Source organism: Schistocerca americana, chromosome 2 (assembly GCF_021461395.2).
Source record: "Schistocerca americana isolate TAMUIC-IGC-003095 chromosome 2, iqSchAmer2.1, whole genome shotgun sequence".
NCBI classification, from domain to species: Eukaryota; Metazoa; Arthropoda; class Insecta; order Orthoptera; family Acrididae; genus Schistocerca; species Schistocerca americana.
The window spans coordinates 388,931,177-388,957,656 of record NC_060120.1 but is presented as its reverse complement, the minus strand read 5'-3'; the positions used below and the strand labels follow the sequence as shown (position 1 = coordinate 388,957,656).

The 26,480-nt window shown below is 43.8% G+C and overlaps 1 protein-coding gene across 1 annotated transcript in view; it reads left to right on the top strand.

Moving 5' to 3' along the window:
* The window catches only part of LOC124594044 (proline-rich protein 2-like), a 188,642-nt gene extending 184,031 nt beyond the window's left edge, over nucleotides 1–4,611 (top strand). Inside the window, exon 3 of the mRNA XM_047132395.1 lies at nucleotides 4,370–4,611. Coding sequence (XP_046988351.1) covers nucleotides 4,370–4,611 — 242 coding nt within the window. The remainder of the gene's footprint in view (nucleotides 1–4,369) is intronic.
* The last annotated feature ends 21,869 nt before the right edge of the window (nucleotides 4,612–26,480 follow it).

Below are 26,480 nucleotides of genomic sequence, written 5' to 3'. Positions count from 1 at the left end.
CCGCAATGCTTTTTTAGATACGCGGATAACACCTTTGTCATATGGCCCCACGGGAGGGAAAAGCTCGATGTTTCGTTGGACCACCTAAACTCTCGCCACCGTAACACTAAATTCCCCATGGGACTGGAGAGGGAAGGACTATTCCCTTTCCTATACGTACTAGTTAGGAGGAAGGGAGATGCTACCTTCAGTCACGGCGTGTACCGCAAACCCATTCACACCGACTTGTATCTGCAGGCCAGCAGTTGCCACCACCCGGTACAGAAAAACGGTGTACTCAGAACACTGGTTCACCGGGCACAGCCTTTTTTAAATTCCCATCAATTCCAAGTGGTTCAGTTGAGCTTTCTGTCCAGGAGCATCAGAGTTCGAGTCCCGGAACGGATACCGCCAATTTTAATTTCCCACCAAAATTAGAAATTCTCGCCGATAGGTTAAGGTGGGGGATGGGGTGGGGGAGGGGGGAGAAGGAGGAGGTGGCTGGGGCAGAAGTTCATCTGAGAAGACACGTGATGTCATCGGGGGGGTGGGCGAGGGTGGGCGTGGGCTGGGGAGGGGGGTGCTTAATTCTACGGCTACGTGATTACTCTGCTATTCACAATAAAGTGCCTGGCAGAGGGATCAATGAACCACCTTCAAGCTGTCTCTCTACCGTTCCACTCCAGAACGGCAGGTGGGAAAAATGAGCACTTAAATTTTTTCTGTGCGAGCCCTGATTTCTCTTATTTCATTGTGATGATGATTTCTCCCTATGTAGGTGGGTGCCAACAGAATGTTTTCGCAATCGGAGGAGAAAACTGGTGATTGAAATTTCATAAGACGATTCCGTCGCAACGAAAACGCCTTTGTTTTAAGGATTGCCACTCCAATTCACCTATCATGTCTGTGACACTATCTCCCCTATTTCGCTATAATGCAAAATGAGCTGTCCTTCATTTGTAATTTTTCGATGTCATCCGTCAGTCTCACCTGATGTTGATCCCACACCGCACAGCAATACTCCAGAAAAGGGCGGACAAGCGTAGTGTAAGCAGTCTCTTTAGTAGACCTGTTGCGCCATCTAAGTGTTCTGACAATGAATCGCAGTCTTTGGTTTGCTCTACCCACAATATTATCTATGTGATCGTTCTAGTTTAGGTTATTTGTAATTGTAATTCATATGTATTTAGTTGAATTTACAGCCTTCAGATTTGAGTGACTTATCGCGTCATCGAAATTTAGCTGATTTCTTTTGGTACTCGTGGGAATAACTTCACACTTTACCTTACTCAGAGTCAATTGCCACTTTTCGCACCATAAAGATACCTTATCTAAATCATTTTGCAAGTCGTTTTGATCATCCGATGACTTTACCCGACGGTAAATGACAGCATAATCTGCAAACAATCTAAGACGACTACTCAGATTGTCTCGTATGTCGTTAATATAGATCAGGAACAATAGAGGGTCTATAGCACTTCCTTGGGGAACGCCTGATATTACTTCTGTTTTACTCGATGACTTTCCGTCTATTAGTACGAACTGTGACCTATCTGACAAGAAATCATGAATCCAGTCGCACAACTGAGGCGATATTCCATATGCACGCAGTTTGGTTAGAAGACACTTGTGAGGAACGGTGTCGATAGCCTTCTGGAAATCTAAAAATATGGAATCAATTTGACATCCCCTGTCGATAGCACTTATTACTTCATGAGAATAAAGAGCTAGTTGTGTTTCAGAAGAACGATATTTTCTGAAACCATGCTGACTATGTGTCAATAAATCGTTTTCCTCGAGGTACTTCATAATGTTCGAATACAGTATATGTAATGAAGATATTTTATCAGCATACTCTGACAGGAACCTGTCTGGTATACAATCTGGACAGGAGGCCTTGCCTTTATTAAGTGATTTAAGCTGCTTCGTAACTCCGAGTATATCTAATTCTGTTTCTCATCTTGGCAGTTCTTGATTGGAATTCAGGAATATCTACTTCGTCTTCTTTGGTGAAGGAGTTTCGGAAAATCGTGTTTAATAACTGTGCTTTAGTGGTACTGTCATCAGTGACTTTACCGTTGTTATCGCGCAGTGAAGGTATTGATTGCGTCTTGCCTCTGGTGTGCTTTATATATGACCAGAATCTCTTTGGGTTTTCTGCCAGATTCTGAGACAGAGTTTCGTTGTGGCAATTATTAAAAGCATCTCGCATTGAAGTACGCGCCATATTTAGAACTTTTGTAAAACTTTCCCAGTGTTAGAGATTTGCGTTCCTTTAAAATTAGCATGCTTTTTTCGCTGCTTCTGCAACAGCGATCTGACCCGTTTTGTGTACCATGGGGGGATCAGCACCATCGCTTATTAATTTATGTGGTATATATCTTTCAATTGCTGTCAGTAATATCTCTCTGAAAACATCCCACAACTTTTCTACACTTACATGATCAGATCGGAAGGAGTGAAGAATGTCTCTTAAAAAGGCGTTAAGAGCATTTTTATCAGCTTTTTGAAATAGATATACTTTGCGTTTCTTTTTTATGGTTGCAGGTATTACGGTATTCAGCCTAGCAGCAACTGCCTTGTGGTCGCTAATCCCTGTATTCGTCACAATACTCACTACTTGGCCAGGATTATTTGTTGCTAAAAGGTCAAGTATGCTTTCGCAACCATTTACGCTTCGAGTGGGCTCATAAACTCATTGCTCAAAATAATTTTCTGAGAAAGCATTCAGTACAATTTCGGATGACGTTTTATGCCTGCTGCCGCCCTTAAACGTATAATTTTTCCAGCATATCGAGGGTACATTAAAGTCTCCACCGACTATAATGGTATGAGCGTGATACTTATTTGAAATGAGACTCAAGTTTTCTTCGAACTGTTCAGCAACTATATCTTCTGAGTCGTGGGGTCGGTAAAACGATCCAATTAATTGTTTAGTCGGATTGTCAGGTATAACCTCTACCCATACTATTCCACACGAACTGTCTACTTCAATTTCGCTACAAAGCCAACCACCTCTGACAGCAATAAATACTCCACCACCAACTGTATTTAATATATCCTTTCTGAATACTGCCAGATCGCTTGAAAAAATTTCGGTTGAACTTATTACCGGCTTTAGCCAGCTTTCTGTACCCATAACTATTTGAACTTCAGTGCTTTCTATTGATCAATAAAATTAATTTGCATATCAATTTGATATCAAAATTGCACCACAAACCCCATTATACCACTACTTACAGCCCGTTGGCGGTATACAAAATTGAAGCTTAATTCAATGTAATCAAAGATGCGGCCATTTATGTCACAAATTTTGATACTCGAAATTTCTCTTTCCGTTGACCCTGAATCATGAAATTCGGCAAGAAGAAAGGTTTCACAACGCAGCCAAAGAAGAAATCTGAAAATTTCTTTTTGTAATTTCTTATCAGACTGTCTTTCTGTCCATCCGCTGATGACATCATTTTTTCTGAGGAACGGGTGGACATATTAAGTGGAAATTTATACCACGTACTAAGGTCTGTAGTCACCTAGTGGTGAAAAAAAAGTGAGATATTACGTCGAAACAATCGCAATATACGGCCGTTTATATCACACATTTTAGTTCTTGCAAGCTCACTCACCGAAACCTATAGGGCACTTGCCGTTGGTCTAGAATCATGCAGACTCGCACGAAGCAACGTTCCACAGCAGAAATGAAGGGAAAAAATCTGAAAATAACCAATTTGTAACTACACAGCACGAAAAAAATTTATTATCTTTATTATCAGAGTGCCTGTCTGTCATTCCGTTTGTTAAATCACCTTTTTCTCACGAACAGGTAGAAGAATTAAGTTGAAATTTATGTCACATTCTAAGTTCTGTGATCCTTTGGTGATGTAAAGAAGTTAAACTTCTAAGTCAATACAATCAAAAGATCGGCAACTTACGTCACAAATTTTAATACTCGAAATCTTATTCATTAGAACCTGTTGGATGCTTGCGACTGACGTAGAATCATAAAGTTTGGTAATATGTAAGATTTCAAAGTAAAGGAAAAAATTAGGAAAATGTTAATTTGTAAGTATATTACAACAAAAATATATTTGTTCTGTCACTTGTTATCCATCGTCAAACTTGAAGTTATAGCATTCTCGGAAGTCTCGGTATCCCCATGATAGACATGCTGCCAGTATCAATGTCGACAACAGGCAAAAATCATCGAGATTCTCGATTCCCGGAATCGATGAACTGTCTGTACACATAATTAAGTTTTACGGAACCGTCATTGCGCGGGTCATACTCGCAACTAGCCATTCTTTTTTTATTATTCTTTCTACCATGCTCAACGTGTATCTAAGCTGAAACATATTCGCAGATATGTAGGTTGTGCAAACTTTTCCTTCAGCAGTTTATAACGTTTTGCGCTTGGCTTCCCCATTTCAACCGCACGAGTGGCGCACGGAGCCCCACGCGCCTTTGGCGGGGCCGCTGCGGTCGCAGCCCTGCACGGTCGGCCGCACGCTGCTGGCTGTGGAGTCGGCGACGAGCAGGGAGTTGTGCAGTGGTGCGTCGGCAGACATCGCCTGCGGTCGCGCAGCTGGTGGCGACACGCGGACTCCAGCTGACGCCGCGGCAGCACGTGTTCACTGAGGCGTTCTAGAAAGGACCCGGCATGAGGCACACGTCTCTTCTCCGCAATTGAATCAAGCACTGTGAGAAACTAAGAAACGCAACCGACAAAGCAAATTTATAAGCATCGTTAGTAAAATTACCCATTAGAAGAAGACATTTTAGGACTTTTCAGCTCACTCACCATCTATTTTGACAACAGTGCATTTGGAGTACATGAAATGATTACATTGTGAGCGTGGGATTGATCTGAGACGTTATTCTGCGCAACTGATTAATCTGAGATGTACCCTTTACTCTGTGGCTCCTGCAAGATGCAATTTCCACCCCCACACTACTACAGAAGTCAGACAGACGCTCCTAACGTCCTAAAGAGAAATTCCTGAAAAACTTCCAGCAATAAGTATCTTCTGGAGTCGTCCGCTGTAAGGAAATGGCACAAAAATTCACAAAATTTCTTATGTAACTAGTGGGATACTTGGGTACTGGAGTAGTGCTAGTTAGTGTAAGAAAAACATTAAATAACGAAAATTATTATTTCTTTTGCAAAAAATTCTGAGAAATCACAATGGCACCATTAGTTAGGAATTGAAAAAGTTATATCCTGGTTCTTCTCGGAATGTGAAATTATCTCTCAAGGATAGGATTCGCTAATGAAATTTCTATACAAAGTTTAAGATTTTTATTGACTTGGCAGAATGGCTGAGAGCTTGCCTACTCAACTTGAACAATTATCCGTTAGAATGTTGCTAGGTACGGTCGAGGCTGTCGCGTGTGAAATGCAGTGAAGGGTCCTGTTGTGGAGGAAATATGGGGATCGCAATAGCTGTAGTATACAATACCGTAAGCTGCGATGACTACTGTCTGCGCCGCTCGGTGCTAACAAATGAGATAACTCTCGTTCTATCTGGATTGACCTTCGCCAATCAAACTCACCCTACGCCTTGATGAAGTCCTATTCGCCCACTAGTCTAACTATTGGCTTGGTACACCGGTCAGATAACCAGTCCACCGCGATGCCACTCAAAAATTCGCTCGCAGGCGTTTCACTATAACTCTGTCCGTTCACACCGCACAGTAAGTGTGTCGGCCAACACAGTGAACAACGCTTAATCGCAAGGACTCAATATAGAGTCGCATTTCGATTCGCTCTCAACAGAGGTGCTCTCGCAGTGAAGTACTGAGGAGAGACTTGTTCCTTGCTCTTTGAGTACATGCACGCTCTCGTTACGTGTGCTCACGTCAAGAGCGACAACGGAACGGCCCCTCTCCACACCAGACGTGAAGGGGTATATCTTTCGGTTTCTTCCGTTACTCCTTCAGCTCAAGGCGTCATAAATATCGTCTGCCAATCAGCATTGCTCTTCTAAAACGGGAGAATGACGTCTCGTTTAAGAGGACCAATCTGGAAACCTGTAGTATCAGCGTTTGGCGTTTGCTGTCTCCCTGTGAAAATCTCTGAAACTGCGTGCTATGTGTAAAGAATGCGTAGGCTGGCTGCTTCCACACAATGCAGCGGAATTTGCTTTTAAGCCGAATACGAGGTCGTTCCTCGTTTCACTCGGGCAACCGCTGTCTGCTCTATGGGCAGTCACCGGCCGACATAGGTAGGCTGGGTGGTTCTCTGAAGGGACCGCCCCCTGGCATGCGGTCTGCCTCCCTCGAACTAAAGGCTCCTGTGACCGTCTTGTCTGGAATGTATGTGTGTACGCCAGCCTCGAGTATTTCATCCACGGTGCGAAATTGCTCTGAGCACCATGCGACCTAACTTCTGAGGTCATCAGTCCCCTAGAACTTAGAACTACTTAAACCTAACTAACCTAAGTACATCACACACACCCATGCCCGAGGCAGGATTCGAACCTGCGACCGTAGCAGCAGCGCGGTTCCGGACTGGAGCGCCTAGAACCGCACGGCCACCACGGCCGGCCAACCACGGTGCGCTTACTTGTTATTTGCATATCGTTTACATGAATTCATACAACATTGACTTTATCTTATCGCGTTTGTGTTCGAATGAAGCTTCTTGATGTGCGGAATATGATTGTGAGGGCGGAATACGTAAGCAATGAAGGTCAGGAGACCACAACGTCTTACATACCTCCCTCCTTCGGACAAAATTTGTGTCTGGGATTTGTCAATGCTGAGGAAAACATTCTCAAAGTCAGGCAAAAATTGTTCTTTTAGATTTTCCAATAAACATTTCTCAGCCATTCTTAACAATTTTTTCTAATGATTTCATTGTAGCTATTGTTTCTATTTTTTAATTCAACAATTTATGTTTTGTTTTAGGCAAATATAGACTTTACAAAGGTTGATGTTATTTGTCGTTGCCAGTGCGTGTCTCTGGTTTCTTTTTCATTTCCAAAAATTTGTTTTTACAATATTAATTTTTGTAAACTCGTAGGTGTACAGTCTATTATGTCTTGGTGTGGTTATCTCTTTTCTTCCGTTAGGCTTTGCGTAAATGTTCGCAAAAGCTCTGTTGCGTGACTTTGTTTTATTTATTTAGGCATTATTTGTATCACTGTTTTAAGAGTGAAGAAGTGTTTCCTCTTAATTCTATGCTCGGTATTAATATTATTGCCCCGAATAGGTGTTTTTGAATGTTACTTAAAGAAGAGAAATCCTGCATACATCCTTATCTAATTTTACATATAAAATCAATAAATAGACTTTCCATGAGTTTGTGAGATTATAGCCGGTCGGTGTGGCCGAGCGGTTCTAGGCGCTACAGTCTGCAATCGCGCGTCCGCTGCGGTCGCAGGTTCGAATCCTGCCTCGGGCATGGGTGTTCGTGATGTCCTTAGGTTAGTTAGGTTTAAGTAGTTCTAAGTTCTAGGGGACTGATGACCACAGCAGTTAAGTCCCATAGTGCTCAGAGCCATTTGAACCATTTGTGAGATTATGTAACTATACTAAGTTTCTTTACAAAAGGTTTTAAAGTATCTATAAATTATGGACTTTACAACAATAAAAATAATAATTACTTTTACAAAAAAGGAAAAAAATATTTTTACAAATATATCATTTTCTTAACTCTACATTCGTATTTTGTCAATTTTTTTGTGTTGTGCTGCATTAGTTTCTGTGCTCGACGATCCCCACCGAAATACTGGAAGGCGTCGACTCATTTGTATGGGTGTCACAAATCATGAGAGAAGCACTCCAGCATGCGATGCCGGGTCTTACTTGTTGACATTGTCATCGTGGAGTGGTACTTTTAACCGATGATGATGACTGTGGTTTACTGTCTAAACAGTGATTTCTTGTTACTCCTTTGCTGTCACACCTGGGACGGTATGGCAGTTCGATGATTTTAGTTGACTACCGACGATCGTCACCCAATATTGTGCTGTGACTGTGGTGTCACCGCCAGACTCCACACTTGCTAGGTGGTAGCTTAAATCGGCCGCGGTCCATTTAGTACATGTCGGACCCGCGTGTCGCCACTGTGTGATCGCAGACCGAGCGCCACCACAAGGCAGGTCTCGAGATACGGGATAGCACTCGCCCAGTTGTACGACGACATTGCTAGCGACTATACGGACGAAGCCTTTCTCTCATTTGCCGAGAGACAGTTAGAATAGCCTTCAGCTAAGTCCATGCTAGGACCTAGCAAGGCGCAATTATCCTTACATAGTTTGATAGTTATCGTATGAAATGTCTCATCAAGAACGATGTATACAACAATGATTAAAAGTTAAGTATAAAGCAGCTACGTACTTTTCTTGCTACCATTCATTACGTATCCTGTTCCAGAATTCAAGCCCGTCTGCGTTAGATAGCGTGCATTTCGGCCTCCTCTATCTACAAGGTGTTGGCACATTTGCCAACACATCAGTGACCTCTTGGTATTTCACACCTGGTTTGTTATGGCAATTTGCTGATGTGGTATGGAGAATACTGTTCATTTTGCTGAATCTATTTCTAGATAATTTTGGTTGGCACTACTTAATATTCCGTTTGCCGTTCGCTTGTATTTGTTTGACGATTCGGGTTTATTTTTGGAGAGGTGGTTGTAGTAGTTGCCATGCCTTAAAGTTCATGGAAAGACGTTTGTAGCAAAAAAAAAAAAAAAAAAAAAAAAAAAAAAAAAAAAAAAAAATGGTTCAAATGGCTCTGAGCACTATGGGACTTAACATCTATGGTCATCAGTCCCCTAGAACTTAGAACTACCTAAACCTAACTAACCTAAGGACAGCACAGAACACCCAGTCATCACGAGGCAGATAAAATCCCTCACCACGCCGGGAATCGAACCCGGGAACCCGGGCGTGGGAAGCGAGAACGCTACCGCACGACCACGAGCGGAGCAATTTGCTTTGTAGGATAGAAGGGAAAGGTATCTTGCTGTCTTCTGCCCTTCTTCATCTTGCATCTTCTGTTCTTCTCTCCTTTCTTGCATTCTTCTGTTCTTCCTACTCAACTTGAATAATTATCCGTTAGAATGTTGCTAGGTACGGTCAAGGTAGTCACGTGTGAAATGCAGTGAAGGGTACTGTTGTGGACGAAATTGGGGCTCGCAATAGCTGTATCGCACAATACCGTAAGCTGCGATGACTGCTGTCTGCGCCGCTCGTTGCTGACAAATAAGATAACTCTCGTTCTATCTGGATTGACCGTCGCCAATCAAACTCTCCCTACGCCTTGATGAAGTCCTATTCGCCCACTAGTCTAACTATTGGCGTGGTACACCGGTCAGATAACCAGTCCACCGCAATGCCACTCAAAAATTCGCTCGCAAGCGTTTAACTATAACTTTGTCCGTTCACACCGCACAATAAGCGTGTCGGCCAACACAGTGAACAACGCTTAATCGCAAGGACTCAATATAGAGTCGCACTTCGATTCGCTCTCGGCAGAGGTGCTCTCGCAGTGAAGTACTGAGGAGAGACTTGTTCCTTGCTCTTTGAGTGCACGTACGAGCGCGCAAGCTCTCGTTACGTGATCTCGCTCCAAGAGCGACAACGGAACGACCCCTCTCCACGCCAGACGTGAAGGGGTATATCTTTCGGTTTCTTCCATTACTCCTTCAGCTCAAGGCGTCAGAAATATCGTCTGCCAATCAGTATTGCCCTTCTAAAATGGGAGAATGTCGTTTCGTTTAAGGCGACCAATCCGGAAACCTGTAGTATCGGCATTTGGCGTTTGCTGTCTCCCTGCGAAAATCTCTGAAAGTGCATGCTATGTGTAAAGAATGCGTCGGCTGGCCGCTCCCACACAATGTAGTGAAATTTGCTTTTAAGCCGAACATGGGGTCGTTCCTCCTTTCACTCGGGCAACCGCTGTCTGCTCTATGGGCAGTCACCGGCTGACATAGATAGGCTGGGTCGTTCCCTGAAGGGACCGGCCCACTGGCGTGCGGTCTGCTTCTCTCGACGTAAAGGCTCCTGTGACCGTCGTGTCTGGAATGTATGTGTATCCGCCAGCCTCGAGTATTTGAACCACGGTGCGCTTACTTGTTATTTGCATATCGGTTACATGAATTCATACAACATTGACTTTATCTTATCGAGTTTTGGTTCGAATGAAGCGTCTTGATGTGTGGAATAAGACATCGTGGTCTCCTGACCTTCATTGCTTACATATTCCACCCTCACAATCGTGAGGGTGGAATATGTAAGCAATGAAGGTCAGGAGACCACGACGTCTTAAAACATTTACAGATGAATAGTACAAGAGGTTTTGTGGTACCAGGTAATGAAGCCATGTTGAGACAGCCATGTTAGTACGTAGTGTAACCTCCATAGGCGGCTATGTAGGCGCTGACTCTGGCATTCAGCCGAGTGTAGAGATGGCGAATACTGTCCTGGGATACGTTGTGCCAAGCCAGGTCGATCTGTAAGAGCAGAGTTGTTGGTTGACGAGTCGCATGAGTCACTTCTCAACCCATCGTATCCCACTCATGCTCGAATGGAGACAAGTCCGAAGATTGTCCTGGCCACTGAAGTTTCTGCACGTCCTGCAGAGCAAAGTTACGTTTCGCGAGCAGTGTGTGGGCGAGCATTATTCTTTTGGAACAACAGATCACCTGAAACTTCCTGGCAGATTAAAACTGTGTGCCGGACCGAGACTCGAACTCTGGACCTTTGCCTTTCGCGGCAAGTGCTCTACCAAAAATGGTTCAAATGGCTCTGAGCACTATGGGACTCAACTGCTGAGGTCATTAGTCTCCTAGAACTTAGAACTAGTTAAACCTAACTAACCTAAGGACATCACAAACATCCATGCCCGAGGCAGGATTCGAACGTGCGACCGTAGCGGTCTTGCGGTTCCAGACTGCAGCGCCTTTAACCGCACGGCCACTTCGGCCGGCAAGTGCTCTACCAGCTGAGCTACCCAAGCAGGACTCTCGCCCCGTCCTCACAACTTTACTTCCCCCAGTACCTCGTCTCTTACCTTACTATCCATTCTGGAAACATCCCCCAGGCTGTGGCTAAGCCATGTCTCCGCAATATCCTTTCTTTCAGGAGTGCTAGTCCTGCATGTTTCGAAGGAGAGGTTCTGTAAAGTTCGGAAGGTAGGAGACGGGGTACTGACGTAAGTAAAGCTCTGAGACGGGGCGTGAGTCGTGCTTGGGTAGCTCAGTTGGTAGAGCACTTGCAGCGAAAGGCAAAGGTCCCGAGTTCGAGTCTCGGGCCGGCACACAGTTTTAATCTGCCAGGAAGTTTCTTTTTAGCGCACACTCCGCTGCAGAGGGAAAATCTCATTCTTGGAACAGATCACCTTCCTGTTGCAAGAACAGGAAAAGAACGATCTAACAACATTCTGCACGTAGCGAGCGATGGTTAGTGTACCCTCGAGAAATAAATAAAGTAAAAGAGAGCTGTAGCTTGTCGCAGCCCAGACCATACGACGTACGGTGTTACCAATGTGCCTAGGATGAATCCAATCTGCGAGAGCGTACTCATCAGATCTACATCATACGCAGAAACGGCCATAACATACGTGCAGTCAGAACCTAATTTCATCGCTGAAGACCACGTCGCGCAATTCCATTTTCGAAGTGATTCTCTGACAGCAGCAGTCGAGCTGAGCACCTCAATGCTGTGGCGTGAGTGGAAGACAGGCTAGAGGTGTGCGTGCCAAATGGTTAAAATCGCTCTGAGCACTATGGGACTTAACATATGAGGTCATCAGTTCCCTAGACTTAGAACTACTTAAACCTAACTAGCCTAACGACATCACACACATGCATGCCCGAGGCAGGATTCGAGCCGTCGACTGTAGCAGCAGCGCGGTTCCGGACTGAAGCGCCTAGAAGCGCTCGGCCACAGTGGCCGGCTGTGTGCCTGCCCGTAGTCCCACTGCTAACAAATGGTTCGCAACAGTTCGTGTTGACAAGTCTGGGTTCACAGGCCCTCTTACCTGTGCTGTGTTAGCTGTAAGATCTGTCACTAATGCCCCACAGTGCAACGATTTAGCCGGCGTCTGTGCTGTATGGGCGTCGAGAAACTCGTTGACAGGTGTGAGAATGTTTACGAGACCGCTGATACCGGCATTGTTGCACATCTGATGCAGCACGTTCAACTTTTCCGGGAGTTTTCCGAAATTACCATCCAGCCACTCGGAACGCCACAATTTGACCCCACCGCTCAGTTGGCAGGAGGAAGCAGGAGTGCTTCGCTGTGGCATGGTTGCCTGTTTGCTTCTGTCGTCTGCACCACAGTGATTCTTCTGGCTGTGAGTATTCCCTGTTAAAGGGTAGAAACAGCTGGCACACCGGTAGCTATACCAGTACGTAATCTGTTGGTGGACGCCGTTAAAACCATTATCTACATCTACATCCATAGTCCGCAAGCCACCTGACGGTGTGTGGCGGAGGGTACTTTGAGTACGGTACCTCTATCGGTTCTCCCTTCTATTCCAGTCTCGTATTGTTTGTGGAAAGAAAGATTGTCGGTATGCCTCTGTGTGTTCACTAATCTCTCTGATTTTATCCTCATGGTCTCTTCGCGACATGTACGTAGGAGAGAGCAATATACTGCGTGACTCCTCGGTGAAGGTATGTTATCGAAACTTCAACAAAAGCCCATACCGAGCAACTGAGCGTCTCTCCTGCAGAGTCTTCCACTGGAGTTTATCTGTCATCTCCGTAACGCTTTCGCGATTACTAAATTATCCTGTAACGAAGCGCGCTGCTATCCGTTGGACCTTCTCTATCTCTTCAATTAACCCTATCTGGTACGGATCCCACACTGGTGAGCAATATTCAAGCAGTGAGCGAACAAGTGTACTGTAACCTACTTCCTTTGTTTTCGGATTGCATTTCCTTAGGATTCTTCCAATGAATCTGAGTCTGGCATCCGCTTTACCGACGATCAACTTTATATGATCATTCCATTTTAAATCACTCCTAATGTCTACTCCCAGATAATTTATGGAATTAACTGCTTCCAGTTTCTGACATGCTATATTGTAGCTAAATGATAAAGGATCTTTCTTTCTATGTATTCGCAGCACATTACACTTGTCTACATTGCGATTCAATTGCCATTCCCTGCACCATGCGTCAATTCGTTGCGGATCCTCCTGCATTTCAATACAATTTTCCATTGTTACAACTTCTCGATATACCACAGCATCATCCGCAAAAAGCCTCAGTGAACCTCCGATATTATCCGCAAGGTCATTTATGTATATTGTGAATAGCAGCGGTCCTACGACACTCCCCTGAGGCACACCTAAATGGTTCAAATGGCTCTGAGCACTATGGGACTTAACTTCTGTGGTCATCAGTCCCCTAGAACTTAGAACTACTTAAACCTAACTAACCTAAGGACATCACACACAGCCATGCCCGAGGCAGGATTCGAACCTGCGACCGTAGCAGTCGCGCGGTTCCGGACTGAGCGCCTTAACCGCGAGACCACCGCGGCCGGCTGAGGCACACCTGAAATCACTCTTACTTCGGAAGACTTCTCTGCATTGAGAATGACATGCTGCGTTCTATTATCTAGGAACTCTTCAATCTAATCACACAATTGGTATGGTAGTCCATATGCTCTTACTTTGTTCATTAAACGACTGTGGGGAATTGTATCGAACGCCTTACGGAAGTCAAGAAACAATGCATCTACATGGGAACCCGTGTCTATGGCACTCTGAGTCTCGTGGACGAAAAGCGCGAGCTGGGTTTCACAAGATCGTCTTTTACGAAACCCATGCTGTTTCCTACAGAGTAGATTTCTAGTCTCCAGAAAAGTCATTATACTCGAACATAATACGTATTCCAAAATTCTACAACTAATCGACGTTAGAGATATAGGTCTATAGTTCTGCAAATCTGTTCGACGTCCTTTCTTGAAAACGGGAATGACCTGTGTTCTTTTCCAATCCTTTGGAACGCTGCGCTCTTCTATATACCCACGGTACACCGCAGCAAGAAGGGGGGCAAGTTCCTTCGCGTACTCTGTGTAAAATCGAACTGGTGTCCCATCAGATCCAGCGGTCTTTCCTCTTTTGAGCGATTTCAATTCTTTCTCTATCCCTCTGTCATCTATTTCGATATCTAACATTTTGTCATCTGTGCGACAACCTAGAGAAGGAACTTCTGTGCAGTCTTCCTCTGCGAAACAGCTTTGGAAAAAGACATTTAGTATTTCGGCCTTTAGTCTTTCATCCTCTGTTTCAGTACCACTTTGGTCACAGAGTGTCTGAACATTTTGTTTTGATCCACCTACCGCTTTAACATAACACCAAAATTTCTTAAGATTTTCTGCCACGTCAGTACATAGAACTTTACTTTCGAATTCATTGAACGCCTCTCGCATACCCCTCCTCACCCTACATTTCGCTTCGCGTAATTTTTGTTTGTCTGTAAGGCTTTGGCTATGTTTATGTTTGCTGTGAAGTTCCCTTTGCTTCCGCAGCAGTTTTCTAACTCGGTTATTGTACCACGGTGGCTCTTTTCCATCTCTTACGATCTTGCTTGGCACATACTCATCTATTTATATTATCAGGTGCCATATGCCGTCATCGGATCAAAATCGACGTATTCTTTCCCGGTGCACATTTTTCTTTTGGCAACGCAAATTGGGGACCTATTCGGAATTTTCGTATTTCTAATACATGTGAAGTATTAGGACAATATTTTACATTGAAGTCAGTCGCAGCTCTTAACATTACATTCACATGTATTTGCTCTAATATCATAATTATACCTGCACCCATGTCAGTTGCAAGGCTTCTGGCTTACTTTTGGTATTCAACGAAAGTAATGTGACCTCGCTTATTATTCAATGTGTCATACTTCATAGGCCCCATCTGTACACCGCATATGTTTCAAACGGAAACCTTCAATGGTCGATATGTTACTCCACACAGGTCGTAGGTGGAAGCAGTGTGATTTTAGTTGTCAACAGCATTCTTGTTGCCAGTGTAGCATTATGTGTGATGTAAGGGAGAAAGTTGGATGTTGATCATACTGCTGAGCGGTCTGGACGCAACTAGCAGAACAGAGAGACGTAAATGCAGTGGTGTTGCATTTTGGATATACGATGTGTGAAGATATTCAGATAATGTTGTAGCTGCATTGATTGCTCGAGCATAAATTATGAGTTCGAAAGAGGCCAATTTTTAGCACGATTTTTCTTAATTTGTTCGGTGTCATTTAACCGTATGTCTCCATGTTGCACTTTGCGGAATGCCGTCATTCAAAGTAAAGCATGATGTTCTTTGTATCGCTGCATCGCCTTGCATTGCACTTGGGCAATGCCTACTTTCTTTAGGTGGTTTCCTACGGTGCTGTATTTTAAAATTCACTACTTTCGAATAGTACCGAATTTCCATTGCCACGAAGTAGCTCACGAAAATTTGTTAGTGCCAGTTGAACTTTACAGACAGCACACAATAAAATCACTCATGGCCAAGCACTGCATTTCAGAATTATTATCTGGTTCACTTCAGTTAAAGTTCAATTCAGATTGCATTTATTTTGTCATTCTCATTCTTGTACTGCATTGCTACGTTCGCGTGTGTGCCATTTAATGTTTAAAATTTTATTTAGTCAGTTTGTGTACTTAGGTTTACAAGTCATTTTAATTGAAGAATTTTCATCAATTATTATTTCAAAGTTCAGTTTGTAATTTATGTAGAATTTTTACTGTGTTAGTTTTCGTGTTTCGGAACAGAAAGATACTTACTGTGATGTCAACTACTCTAACACTGTTCACTGCGTTTCACAAAACAGAATTGCGAGATTCCGAATTTCTCAGGACAGTATCTTTGTATACAAAGTACCGTTTTCTAATTATTTTAGGTTAAAGTTTTTTGAAATACAGTTGTACAGTTTCTGATGGATTTGGCGACTCTCTTTTATTAGACAGCGTTACCGTATGCACACCACCTGCATTGTTCAGGTTCACATTACAACACAGACATACACGAAAGTTTTTAAAAAAGGAAACCAGTTTACATACAAGACACAAGACAGCAAACAGCAATATACACTCCTGGAAATTGAAATAAGAACACCGTGAATTCATTGTCCCAGGAAGGGGAAACTTTATTGACACATTCCTGGGGTCAGATACATCACATGATCACACTGACAGAACCACAGGCACATAGACACAGGCAACAGAGCATGCACAATGTCGGCACTAGTACAGTGTATATCCACCTTTCGCAGCAATGCAGGCTGCTATTCTCCCATGGAGACGATCGTAGAGATGCTGGATGTAGTCCTGTGGAACGGCTTGCCATGCCATTTCCACCTGGCGCCTCAGTTGGACCAGCGTTCGTGCTGGACGTGCAGACCGCGTGAGACGACGCTTCATCCAGTCCCAAACATGCTCAATGGGGGACGGATCCGGAGATCTTGCTGGCCAGGGTAGTTGACTTACACCTTCTAGAGCACGTTGGGTGGCACGGGATACATGCGGACGTGCATTGTCCAGTTGGAACAGCAAGTTCCCTTGCCGGTCTAGGAATGGCAGAACGATGGGTTCGATGACGGTTTGGATGTACCGTGCACTATTCAGTGTCCCCTCGACGATCACCATTGGTGTACGGCCAGTGTAGGAGATCGCTCCCCACACCATGATGCCGGGTGTTGGCCCTGTGTGCCTCGGTCATATGCAGTCCTGATTGTGGCGCTCACCTGCACGGCGCCAAACACGCATACGACCATCATTGGCACCAAGGCAGAAGCGACTCTCATCGCTGAAGACGACACGTCTCCATTCGTCCCTCCATTCACGCCTGTCGCGACACCACTGGACGCGGGCTGCACGATGTTGGGGCGTGAGCGGAAGACGGCCTAACGGTGTGCGGGACCGTAGCCCAGCTTCATGGAGACGGTTGCGAATGGTCCTCGCCGATACCCCAGGAGCAACAGTGTCCCTAATTTGCTGGGAAGTGGCGGTGCGGTCCCCTACGGCACTGCGTAGGATCCTACGGTCTTGGCGTGCATCCGTGCGTCGCTGCGGTCCGGTCCCAGGTCGACGGGCCCGTGCATCTTCCGCCGACCACTGGCGACAACATCGATGTACTGTGTAGACCTCACGCCCCACGTGTTGAGCAATTCGGCGGTACGTCCACCCGGCCTCCCGCATGCCCACTATACGCCCTCGCTCAATGTCCGTCAACTGCACATACGGTTCACGTCCACGCTGTCGCGGCATGCTACCAGTGTTAAAGACTGCGATGGAGCTCCGTATGCCACGGCAAACTGGCTGACACTGACGGCGGCGGTGCACAAATGCTGCGCAGCTAGCGCCATTCGACGGCCAACACCGCGGTTCCTGGTGTGTCCGCTGTGCCGTGTGTGTGATCATTGCTTGTACAGCCCTCTCGCAGTGTCCGGAGCAAGTATGGTGGGTCTGACACACCGGTGTCAATGTGTTCTTTTTTCCATTTCCAGGAGTGTAATAAAACAAAAACACTTACAGAGTTTCCGCTTTTAATTGAGAATTACTCTCTTCAGTACCACGGTACAGAAAGCCCACAAAATTAATTTTAATAAACAGACCATAAACAAGGAATTTAATACCATAGGTAAATAATAGAATGCAAAAACAAATAGAAGGAAAATGTTTGTTTTGTGGAAGAAACTAATGATACAAACGTTTGGACGTAATTTCTTCTCTAGGCAAAAATTCCCCAAAAACTTAGCTACTTAAGTTCCGTAAAGTGAAAATAGTTTGAATAAATTAATTTAGGGTATTAGGCAGCATAATTATCAAACACTGAAGCAACTAAAATGCCGACGTTACGACGGTGTTTTCAGCGGAAAGTTGTTTGAATTATCAACTTAGTTCACACCTTAATAGACAGAGCTGTCTTAGATTTGGGGATCTATAAAATCACATTTAAACTCTCTTAACTTATTACCGTGGACGGAGTATCAGATATTTTCATGCTAGTTACGCTGAACATTTCAGCTGTTACTCTAATACATAACTCACAAAAATTATATTTTTTGCACCATAAAAACCAGCAGAAAGAGTTCTAAATGACAAGCTAAATAGTGAATCCATCTTTTAATGAGTTTTTGAAGTATACAGTGTATTATACAAGTATTGTATTTTTCGAGAGATGGTAGTACGGACCAAAATAAGAAAAAAAGTTCAATAAACATGGGCGTTAAAATACATTTCTCAAGGACAATAAGCTCTTGTTAGTGTTGGCTGTTGTGAAACACATAAGCTGCAAGCACTTTCTTATTTCGTCTTATTCGTCTTATTTCGGACGACGTACTGAGCCGGCGGTTCTAGGCGCCACAGTCTGGAACCGCGCGACCGCTACGGTCGCAGGTTCGAATCCTGTCTCGGGCATAGATGTGTGTGATGTCCTTAGGTTAGTTAGGTTTAAGTAGTTCTAAGTTCTACTGATGACCTCAGATGTTAAGTCCAATAGTGCTCAGAGCCATTTGAACCATTTTGAACGACCTACTGAATTCCTCTCTTGTTGTCCATGGGTAGGGCATGCAGTAAAGGTGTGTTATTATGTTTACTTTGAGCCATGTTCACAGTTCTGCGTAAGTGCAGCGCATGCATTAGTTCCAGTGGAAATAGTTTATATTTTGATAAGTTTGTGAAATGCTTTTACATTGTAGCTTTGTCGCTGCACATACTATCCTTTTGAGAGACTATTATTTCACACTAGAAAAGTCAGACATTATCTTCAGCAATTGTGTGGTAAATGGAAGCAGCCGCGCAAGTCCTGTGTAATAGCAAATTGATTACCTTAGAAGCCTTGCTCTTTTACAGTAATAGCATAATGTGATATCATTTGTTCACGCATTTGTTTACTGCGGTTTGTAGATCGTTCGTAACGGCAAAGCGCTTGTAGTGGAAGAGATCTGTTTCACTGTAGTGAAGATGAACAAGTACTCAAAGCCCTTAAGTTATGCGTTTTAGAGCCGATGTTTACGGGACTTTTTATCTTGTTGCGGTGCATAGTATCACCTCTCAGAGCACGGATTTCTTCCTTTTTAATTTCGTAGTAAAATATTCTTTACAAAATATTTAATATCCGTCAGTTTCTCAATAATTTGTCCAGTAACTTATCATTATGCCTATAGTCCCTATAACCGTAACCCCAGACATTTTGTGCCTACCAACAGTTGCTGAAGTCTGGAAAGGTCTTTATACTTTGTCACTGTGTGAAAGAATATCACAGTAAATTCCAACTTGAGGTTTTGTAGGTTCATTATTGTTAAATACCATTCTTATAACATTACAGTGACTCTGAATATTTGTAAAAAGTCTCTAAGAATGTGGAACACAAAATTTTCGTTTTAGGTTTGGGAAGGAAAATGGATATTTCACGGAGAAAGCAAAGAAATATGTTAGTCCTAAAAAATATAAGAGATTCAGATACGAAAATTGCAAGTAACTGTTCACTGATCACAAAACAGTGGAAACATTTTTTTTAAAATTGGAAAGATACTGCAATATAAAGCTTGCGACACTGAAGTGGTCGAAAGGAGGACGCAAGTCACAGGCTGTGAATGCCAATAAAAATGGCAGCAAATAGAAAAAAATATGAGACCTTTTCAGATGGCTTCCAAAAGAGAACGAGATTTTAAGAAGAATGTTTCACATCAAACGGTGTCTAGACGTCTTTCAGAAATGAATGTCGACGAGAAAATCCTCAAGAATAATTTATCCTGACAAACAATGAAACATCACCAACCTGGCCTAATATTGCTGGCCTAATATTGCAAAGCGAAGAAGCACACTTGCAAGATATTAGCCCTAGCAACCGAGCACACGCGAAAATTTTGGCCATAATTCTCATATTACGTGGTTATGAATGTATAGCTTTTAAAGTTTCGCATGCACTGGTTGTTTGTCACTCGCTCCAGCTCACCGCTGACACCAAACGGTTCAAATGGCTCTGAGCAACATGGGACTTAACTGCTGAGGTCATCAGACCTCTAGAACTTAGAACTTCTTAAACCTAACTAACCTAAGGACATCACACACATCCATGCCCGAGGCAGGATTCGAACCTGCGACCGTAGCGGTCAAGCTGTTCCAGACCGTAGCGCCTAGAACCGCTCGGCCATAACGGACGGCGACGCCAAACAGCCGAGCGATAAGTACTGTATATCAGAGTGACAACCAGAGCCCTTCTATTCGCAAAATTTTGAAGGCGAATGGGGAGGCGGACAAATCTACCTAACATGTTTTCAAATCTTGTTCGTGAACATTCGTTATTCTGTGTGGCTAACAGTAACTAATATGGGTACGTAATATGTCAACCTAACTCACATATACACGTTCAGTATTAATTTAATACTACTCTCGTGTTAATATTCTGCGCCATCGTATACGCTGAAAAATAAAAGCGAGAACACTTCAGCAACTGATGATGTCACGATTTTCAATTTACAATTTGAGCATGCCAATCAGACAGAAGAACAGCGCATATCCTCCAAATCTAGCTCACTCTGACAGAGCCACCTTTAAAATACAAATAAAATAACAGACAATTGCGATGTTAATAATTAAGTAGCACTACACTGTTTCTTTATTGCCACACTCATTTTTTCATTCATTAACACTTTATCTGTGGATCGCTACAGAAAAATACTCAGAGCACGAAGATCTCTCGCACCAGCTACGGGTTAGAAACATCGCACTTTGACACATTGAACAATCTTTTTCATCTGTTTGGAGTCCAGAGTGTGTACTCATTTAGCCACGTGAAACGTATAGTTACAATTTACACTGAATTGTATGAAAATAATGCTTACATTCATATTTAGCGGCGCGGGGTGGCCGCGCGGTTTGAGACGCCATGTCATGGATTGCGCGCCGGCCGCTGTAGCCGGGCGGTTCTAGGTGCTTCAGTCCGGAACCACGCGGCTGCTACGGTCGCAGGTTCGAATCCTGCCTCGGGCATGGGTGTGTGTGATGTCCTTTGGTTAGTAAGGTCTAAGTAGTTTAAAGTGTAGGGGACTGATGACCTCAAAGGTTAAGACCCATAGTGCTTACAGCCATGGATTGCGCGGCCCCTCATAAGCCATGGATTGCGCGGACCCTCCCGCGGAAGGTTCCAGTCCTCCATCGGACTTGTGTGTGTGTGTGTGTGTGTGTGTGTGTGTGTGTGTGTGTGTGTGTGTGTGTTGTTCTTAGCATTAGTTAGTTTAAGTAATGCGTAAGTCTAGGGACCGATGACCTCAGTAGTTTGGTGCCTTAGGAATTCACACACATTCATATTTAGAGCTAAGAGAGCCCAATCTGTCAGTTTTATCCACCATAAATTGTTGTATCACTTCCTACCGCTTCCGAAATTTCATCACAAGCTAGACATAAAAATTAAACATGCGTACCATTAAAACCGAGAGATTTTTTCCAATACTCAAAGAAACTAAACAGTCATTTCATAAATGCGAATGTCTTCGGCGAACAAAAGAAACGAACAAGACTGAGGGAAAGGGTATGCCATACTCACCAGTATTTGCAAAAAGTCCAACCTTCCACCCTCAAATCTGGGACACGAAAGCGAGATGTGGTTTACATCAGCTTCCGCTTCACAATCACACTGACCTCCAGGAGAGCTGTAAATGTTGTTTCGAGTAGATGGAGACGAAAAGAAGCGTACTTCACGCTCGTGCGTTAAGCGCCTGCAGTGGGAGAGGAAATCAGTTGTGAAATTTTCGAAGCAACCATCCATCAGGCTCCATTCCGGACTACCATCTTTAATTTCTCTTCTGAACGTTTTCTCTTCTCTTTCGGTTTTCTCATAATCGTCATTTCTGTGTTATTATTCTTCTCCTCATATTGACTTAAATTTTACCCTGCAAGATCTAGATCTGCGTTCTTTCTGTGTTAGACTTGCACTCTTTGAGACCGAAGCCCTTTCTATGTTTCTGCAAGATTTTCTAACCTAGAAAACCCCCGGTCCGCGCCACACAGCCCCTGCTACCCGCGTACCCGCCTGCTGCGTGTAATGGACTCCTGACCTGTTTAGCGGAACCCGAAAGCCCCAACCCTAAGGCGCAGGTCGAATAATCTTCTGCCTACACTGTCGCAGGACCGTCCAAGCCTCTGATTTAGAGTCTCCACTCGCCTCTGTACCAGAGGTCTACAGGCGGTTCTGTCGACGATGCGACAGACGGTTAGCTCTGCTTTCAACTCGCAAGACTGGCAACCATTACCGCTTCTAATAGCTGCTCGAAACAAAAGGGAATCTCTTCCGATCCAAAGCGACACACATCATTGGTACTGACTACACAGGCTACCAAACTGCTGGCAGGAACAATATACAGAAGAATAGAATTTCAGGATCTGTTAGATGAAGATTAGTTTGGCTTTAGGAATGCTTAAGGTATCAAAGAGGCAGTTCTGACAGCACACGATATTGAAAGTAAGACTGAAGAAGAAGCAAAAGACGCTCATAGGATTTGTCGACCTGGAAAAGGAGTTCGACAATGAGACATGGGCCAACATGTTCGAAATTCTGAGAAAAATAGGAATAAGCTATAGAGAAAGATGAGTGATTTACAGTACTTACAAGAACCAAAAGGGAACAATAAGACTGGAAGACCAAGAAGATGTGCTCCTCATAAGGAGGGTGGAAGACAGGGATACAGTGTTTCGCTCATACTGTTCGATCTTTACATAAAAACACTAATGAAGGAAATAATAGAAAGTTTCAAGGGTAGGAGTAAAGTTCAAGCTGAAAGGATATCGATAATAAGACTCGCTGATGGCATTGCTAACCTCAGTGAAAGTGAAGAAGAATTACAGGTTCTGTTGATGGAATGAACAGTTTTAAGTGAAGTAAACCGATAAAAAGTATAATGAGAAGTACCAGAAAGAAAAATATCGACAAACTTACCATAAAAATTGGTGATCAGGAAGTAGATGAATTTAAGGAGTTCTGCTATCTTTGAAGCAAAGTAGCCCCTGACGGACTAATCAAGGAGGACATAAAGAGCAGACTAGCAGACGCGAAGAGGGCATTCGTGGCCAAAAGAAATCTACTGGTATCAAACATAGGCTTTAATTTTGGGAAGCAATTTCTGGAAATGCACGATGGGGCATAACATTGAGTGGTGAATGATGAACAGTATAAGAAACGGAGCAAAAGAGAATCGAATCGTTTGAGATGTAGTGTTCGAGAATAACGTCGAAAATTAGATGGACTGCTAAAGATTCTTAAGGAATTAGAAGGTTCTCCGCAGAATCCGCAAGGAAAGGAACGTATGGAATACATACACAAGAAGAAGGGACAAGATGATAGGATATGTGTAAAGATATCAGAGAATACCCTTTATAGTATTACAGGGAGCTCCAGAGACTAAAAACTGTAGGGGAAGAAAGAAATTGGGGCATATCCAACAAATAATTGAGGACGTAGGAGTCAAATGCACAAGCGCTACACTGACTTGTAAAGGAGAGCGCAGAAGGGGACTTTGTGACTGGTCGCATGAAACCAGTCGGGTGACTGATTAACTCAAAAAATCGATCAATCAATAAAAAAGAAAAAAAAAGAAATGTTCTCTAATCACATCTCCCCTACCGGGAACGATATTAATAATATCTGCTGATAATCTGAAAATTCACCTCCCTGCCTTCGCAAATGTGGATCCATAAAAGTTCTTAAACTGATCCAGCGAACGTACCACGACTAAGGAGCCCTTATAATACTAAATTCCATAGGTGATAAGCCATAGCAAGTCTCCTTGATTTGTCTGCCTGTGGTTTAGAGTTCGAGCTTGCTGCTCAAAGTGCAACACGGTCGGAACTTATACAAAATTCGAAGCATAAGTATGCACTAAAAAAATTACGTAATTAATTCTCCTGAATATGGAAATAACGTTTATTAAAATTCTGTTAATCTGGCCAGATACTCGGGAATTAAAACGAATTTTAATGGGCAATGCCAAAGTTTCCTTTACAGATTGAGCATTCATTCACAAAATCTGAACGCAGTCAATAGTACGATAGTACGATTGCCTGAAATTCCGTATCTCCTTGTTTATCAGCCATAGACATTAATTATACTAAATGATAATTTCTGTGGTAAACCTAAGTCGCTAGAAACACTATTTTTATGGTGTGAAATAGTGACAAAATGGGGAGGTACAATGCCCAGCAATTACGTTCAAGTTTAAAACAATGAGAAAATTATGTATGTTGATGTTCGATAATTATCCATGTTTTGTTCGTTCCAGATACAGCACACCAATGTCAGATAGTAATACTACCAAGGCAATGGCTTATACGAGGGTGAGTCAAATGAAAATCTTAAATATTTTTAAAAATATTATTTATTGTGCAGATGGGGTACAAAGCTGTATCACTTTTCAACATAATTTCTCCCATGCCCAATGAAAGTCCTCCAGCGATTACAAAGTGCATAAATTCCTTTAGAAAAAAATTCTTTTGGTAGTCCGCGCAACCACTCATGCATTGCGTGGCGTACCTCTTCATCAGAACGGAACTTCTTTCCTCCCATTGAGTCTTTGAGTAGTCCAAGCACATGGAAATCACTTGGGGCAGGGTCTGGTGAGTATAGGTGATGAGGAAGACACTCAAAATGCAGGTCTATGATTGTTTCAACTGTTGTACGGGCAGTGTGGGGCCTTGCATTGTCATGTTGGAAAAGGATATCAGCTGACAGCAATACACGTCGCTTTAATTTGATTGCAGGGCGCAGATGAATTTTTAGGAGATCTGTGTATGATGCACTTGTGGCAGTGGTCTCTCTAGGTATGTAATCCTCCCAAATGACGCCTTTTCGTCACAAAAGAGAGTCAGTATAACCTTCCCTGCTGATGGTTCTGTTCGAAACTTCTTTGGTTTTGGTGATGAGGAATGGCGCCATTCCTTGCTCGCTCTCTTCGTTGCAGGTTGGTGGAAGTGAACCTAGGTTTCGTCCCCAGTAACGATTCTTGCAAGGAAGCCACCACTTTCTCGTTCAAAGCGCCGAAGAAGTTCTTCACGAGCATCAACACGTCGGTCTCTCATTTCAGGAGTCAGATGTCGTGGCACTCATCTTACAGACACTTTGTGAAACTGGAGCACATCATGCACAATATGGTGTGCTGACCCATGACTAGTCTCTAAACACGCTGCAATGTCATTCAGTGTCACTCGGCTGCAATGTTCTGCAATGTTCTGCAATGCTCTGTGGGGTCACAACTCGTTGTGCCTGACCTGGACGAGGAGCATCCTCCACTGAAGTCACACCATTTGCGAACTTCCTACTCCATTCGTAGACTAGCTGCTGTAACAAACATGCATGGCCGTACTGAACCTTCATTCGTCGATGAATTTCAATAGGTTTCACACCTTCGCTACGCAAAAACCTAATAACAGAACGCTTTCCTTCCGTGGTGCAAGTCGCAAGTGGGACGGCCATCTTTATACTGATACTGCGACGGTATGTGTGCATCTGCACTATGCTGCCACCTACAGGCCATTCTGCACGCTGCTTGTAGCACGGGTACCAAGTTCGGTTTGTTATTACAAATTTAAGGTTTTCATTTGGCTCACCCTCGTACAAATACGACTCTCCGCAATCACCAATTTATCCCAAGAACAATGACTTTCGGACGTGGCCTCCTGTTGCCCTGGGTGCAAGGTATTACTGATTGGAATTACCAGCGTGAGATGCTGTGCGTCGATGCGTCATATTAATTACTTGCTAGTGAACTGTGACCGACAAATTACGCAGACGGAAGTTCGTGAGCTGCGGTGCTTGGCAGCAGGTCGTCTGTAATTAGTTTAATGCGTGCTGCCGCATGCATTAAAAAAATTACGTCGCCCTCCTCAATGCTGTACGGCCGGAAAACACGCGAGGGACACGATGCGGCAGTAACTGGTTGCCATTGGATGTGTGCAGCTGGCAGGCTTCCAAGGGCAGTGGCCCGCGAAATAGGGTCGTCGTTGAGACGCGTCTGTTGCTGGTGGCGAGAGCGTGTTTTGTTTTCACTCCTGCTGAAAACCTATAAAGTATACGTGCGAAACATGTATTTTGTTTGCGGTTTCACGCACAGTAGCAACCGAGACGGGTCGCCTGCATTTGAACACCGTGATTTTTCTGCAACGTCCACTGCGTCTTCGTCAAGTAAACAATCGTTTGCACCCTCGAGGTAATTCCATTTGCGTGGGTGTTCTGAGAGAGAAGCTGAAATACTTTCTGAAAGAGAAAACTCTCTTCTAGTGAATGAGGCTGCATAAATTCTGTACCTGTAATAATATTGCCGTGCAAAAATTGATAGTTTTTCCACTGGGAATCTTCCCAAACGTCAGGTAGCAGAACTCAAGCTGTACCTTAAGAGCACCAGGGAACTGAAAATAGACCTGGCGTACAAAAAGGGCAGGGGGCACTTCAGGAAGAGTTTCTCAATGAGAAACTTATCCTTAGCGCAAACTGGATGCTTTGTTAGGTGTTCACCTTCGTCCAGATCGTCCGCTCTC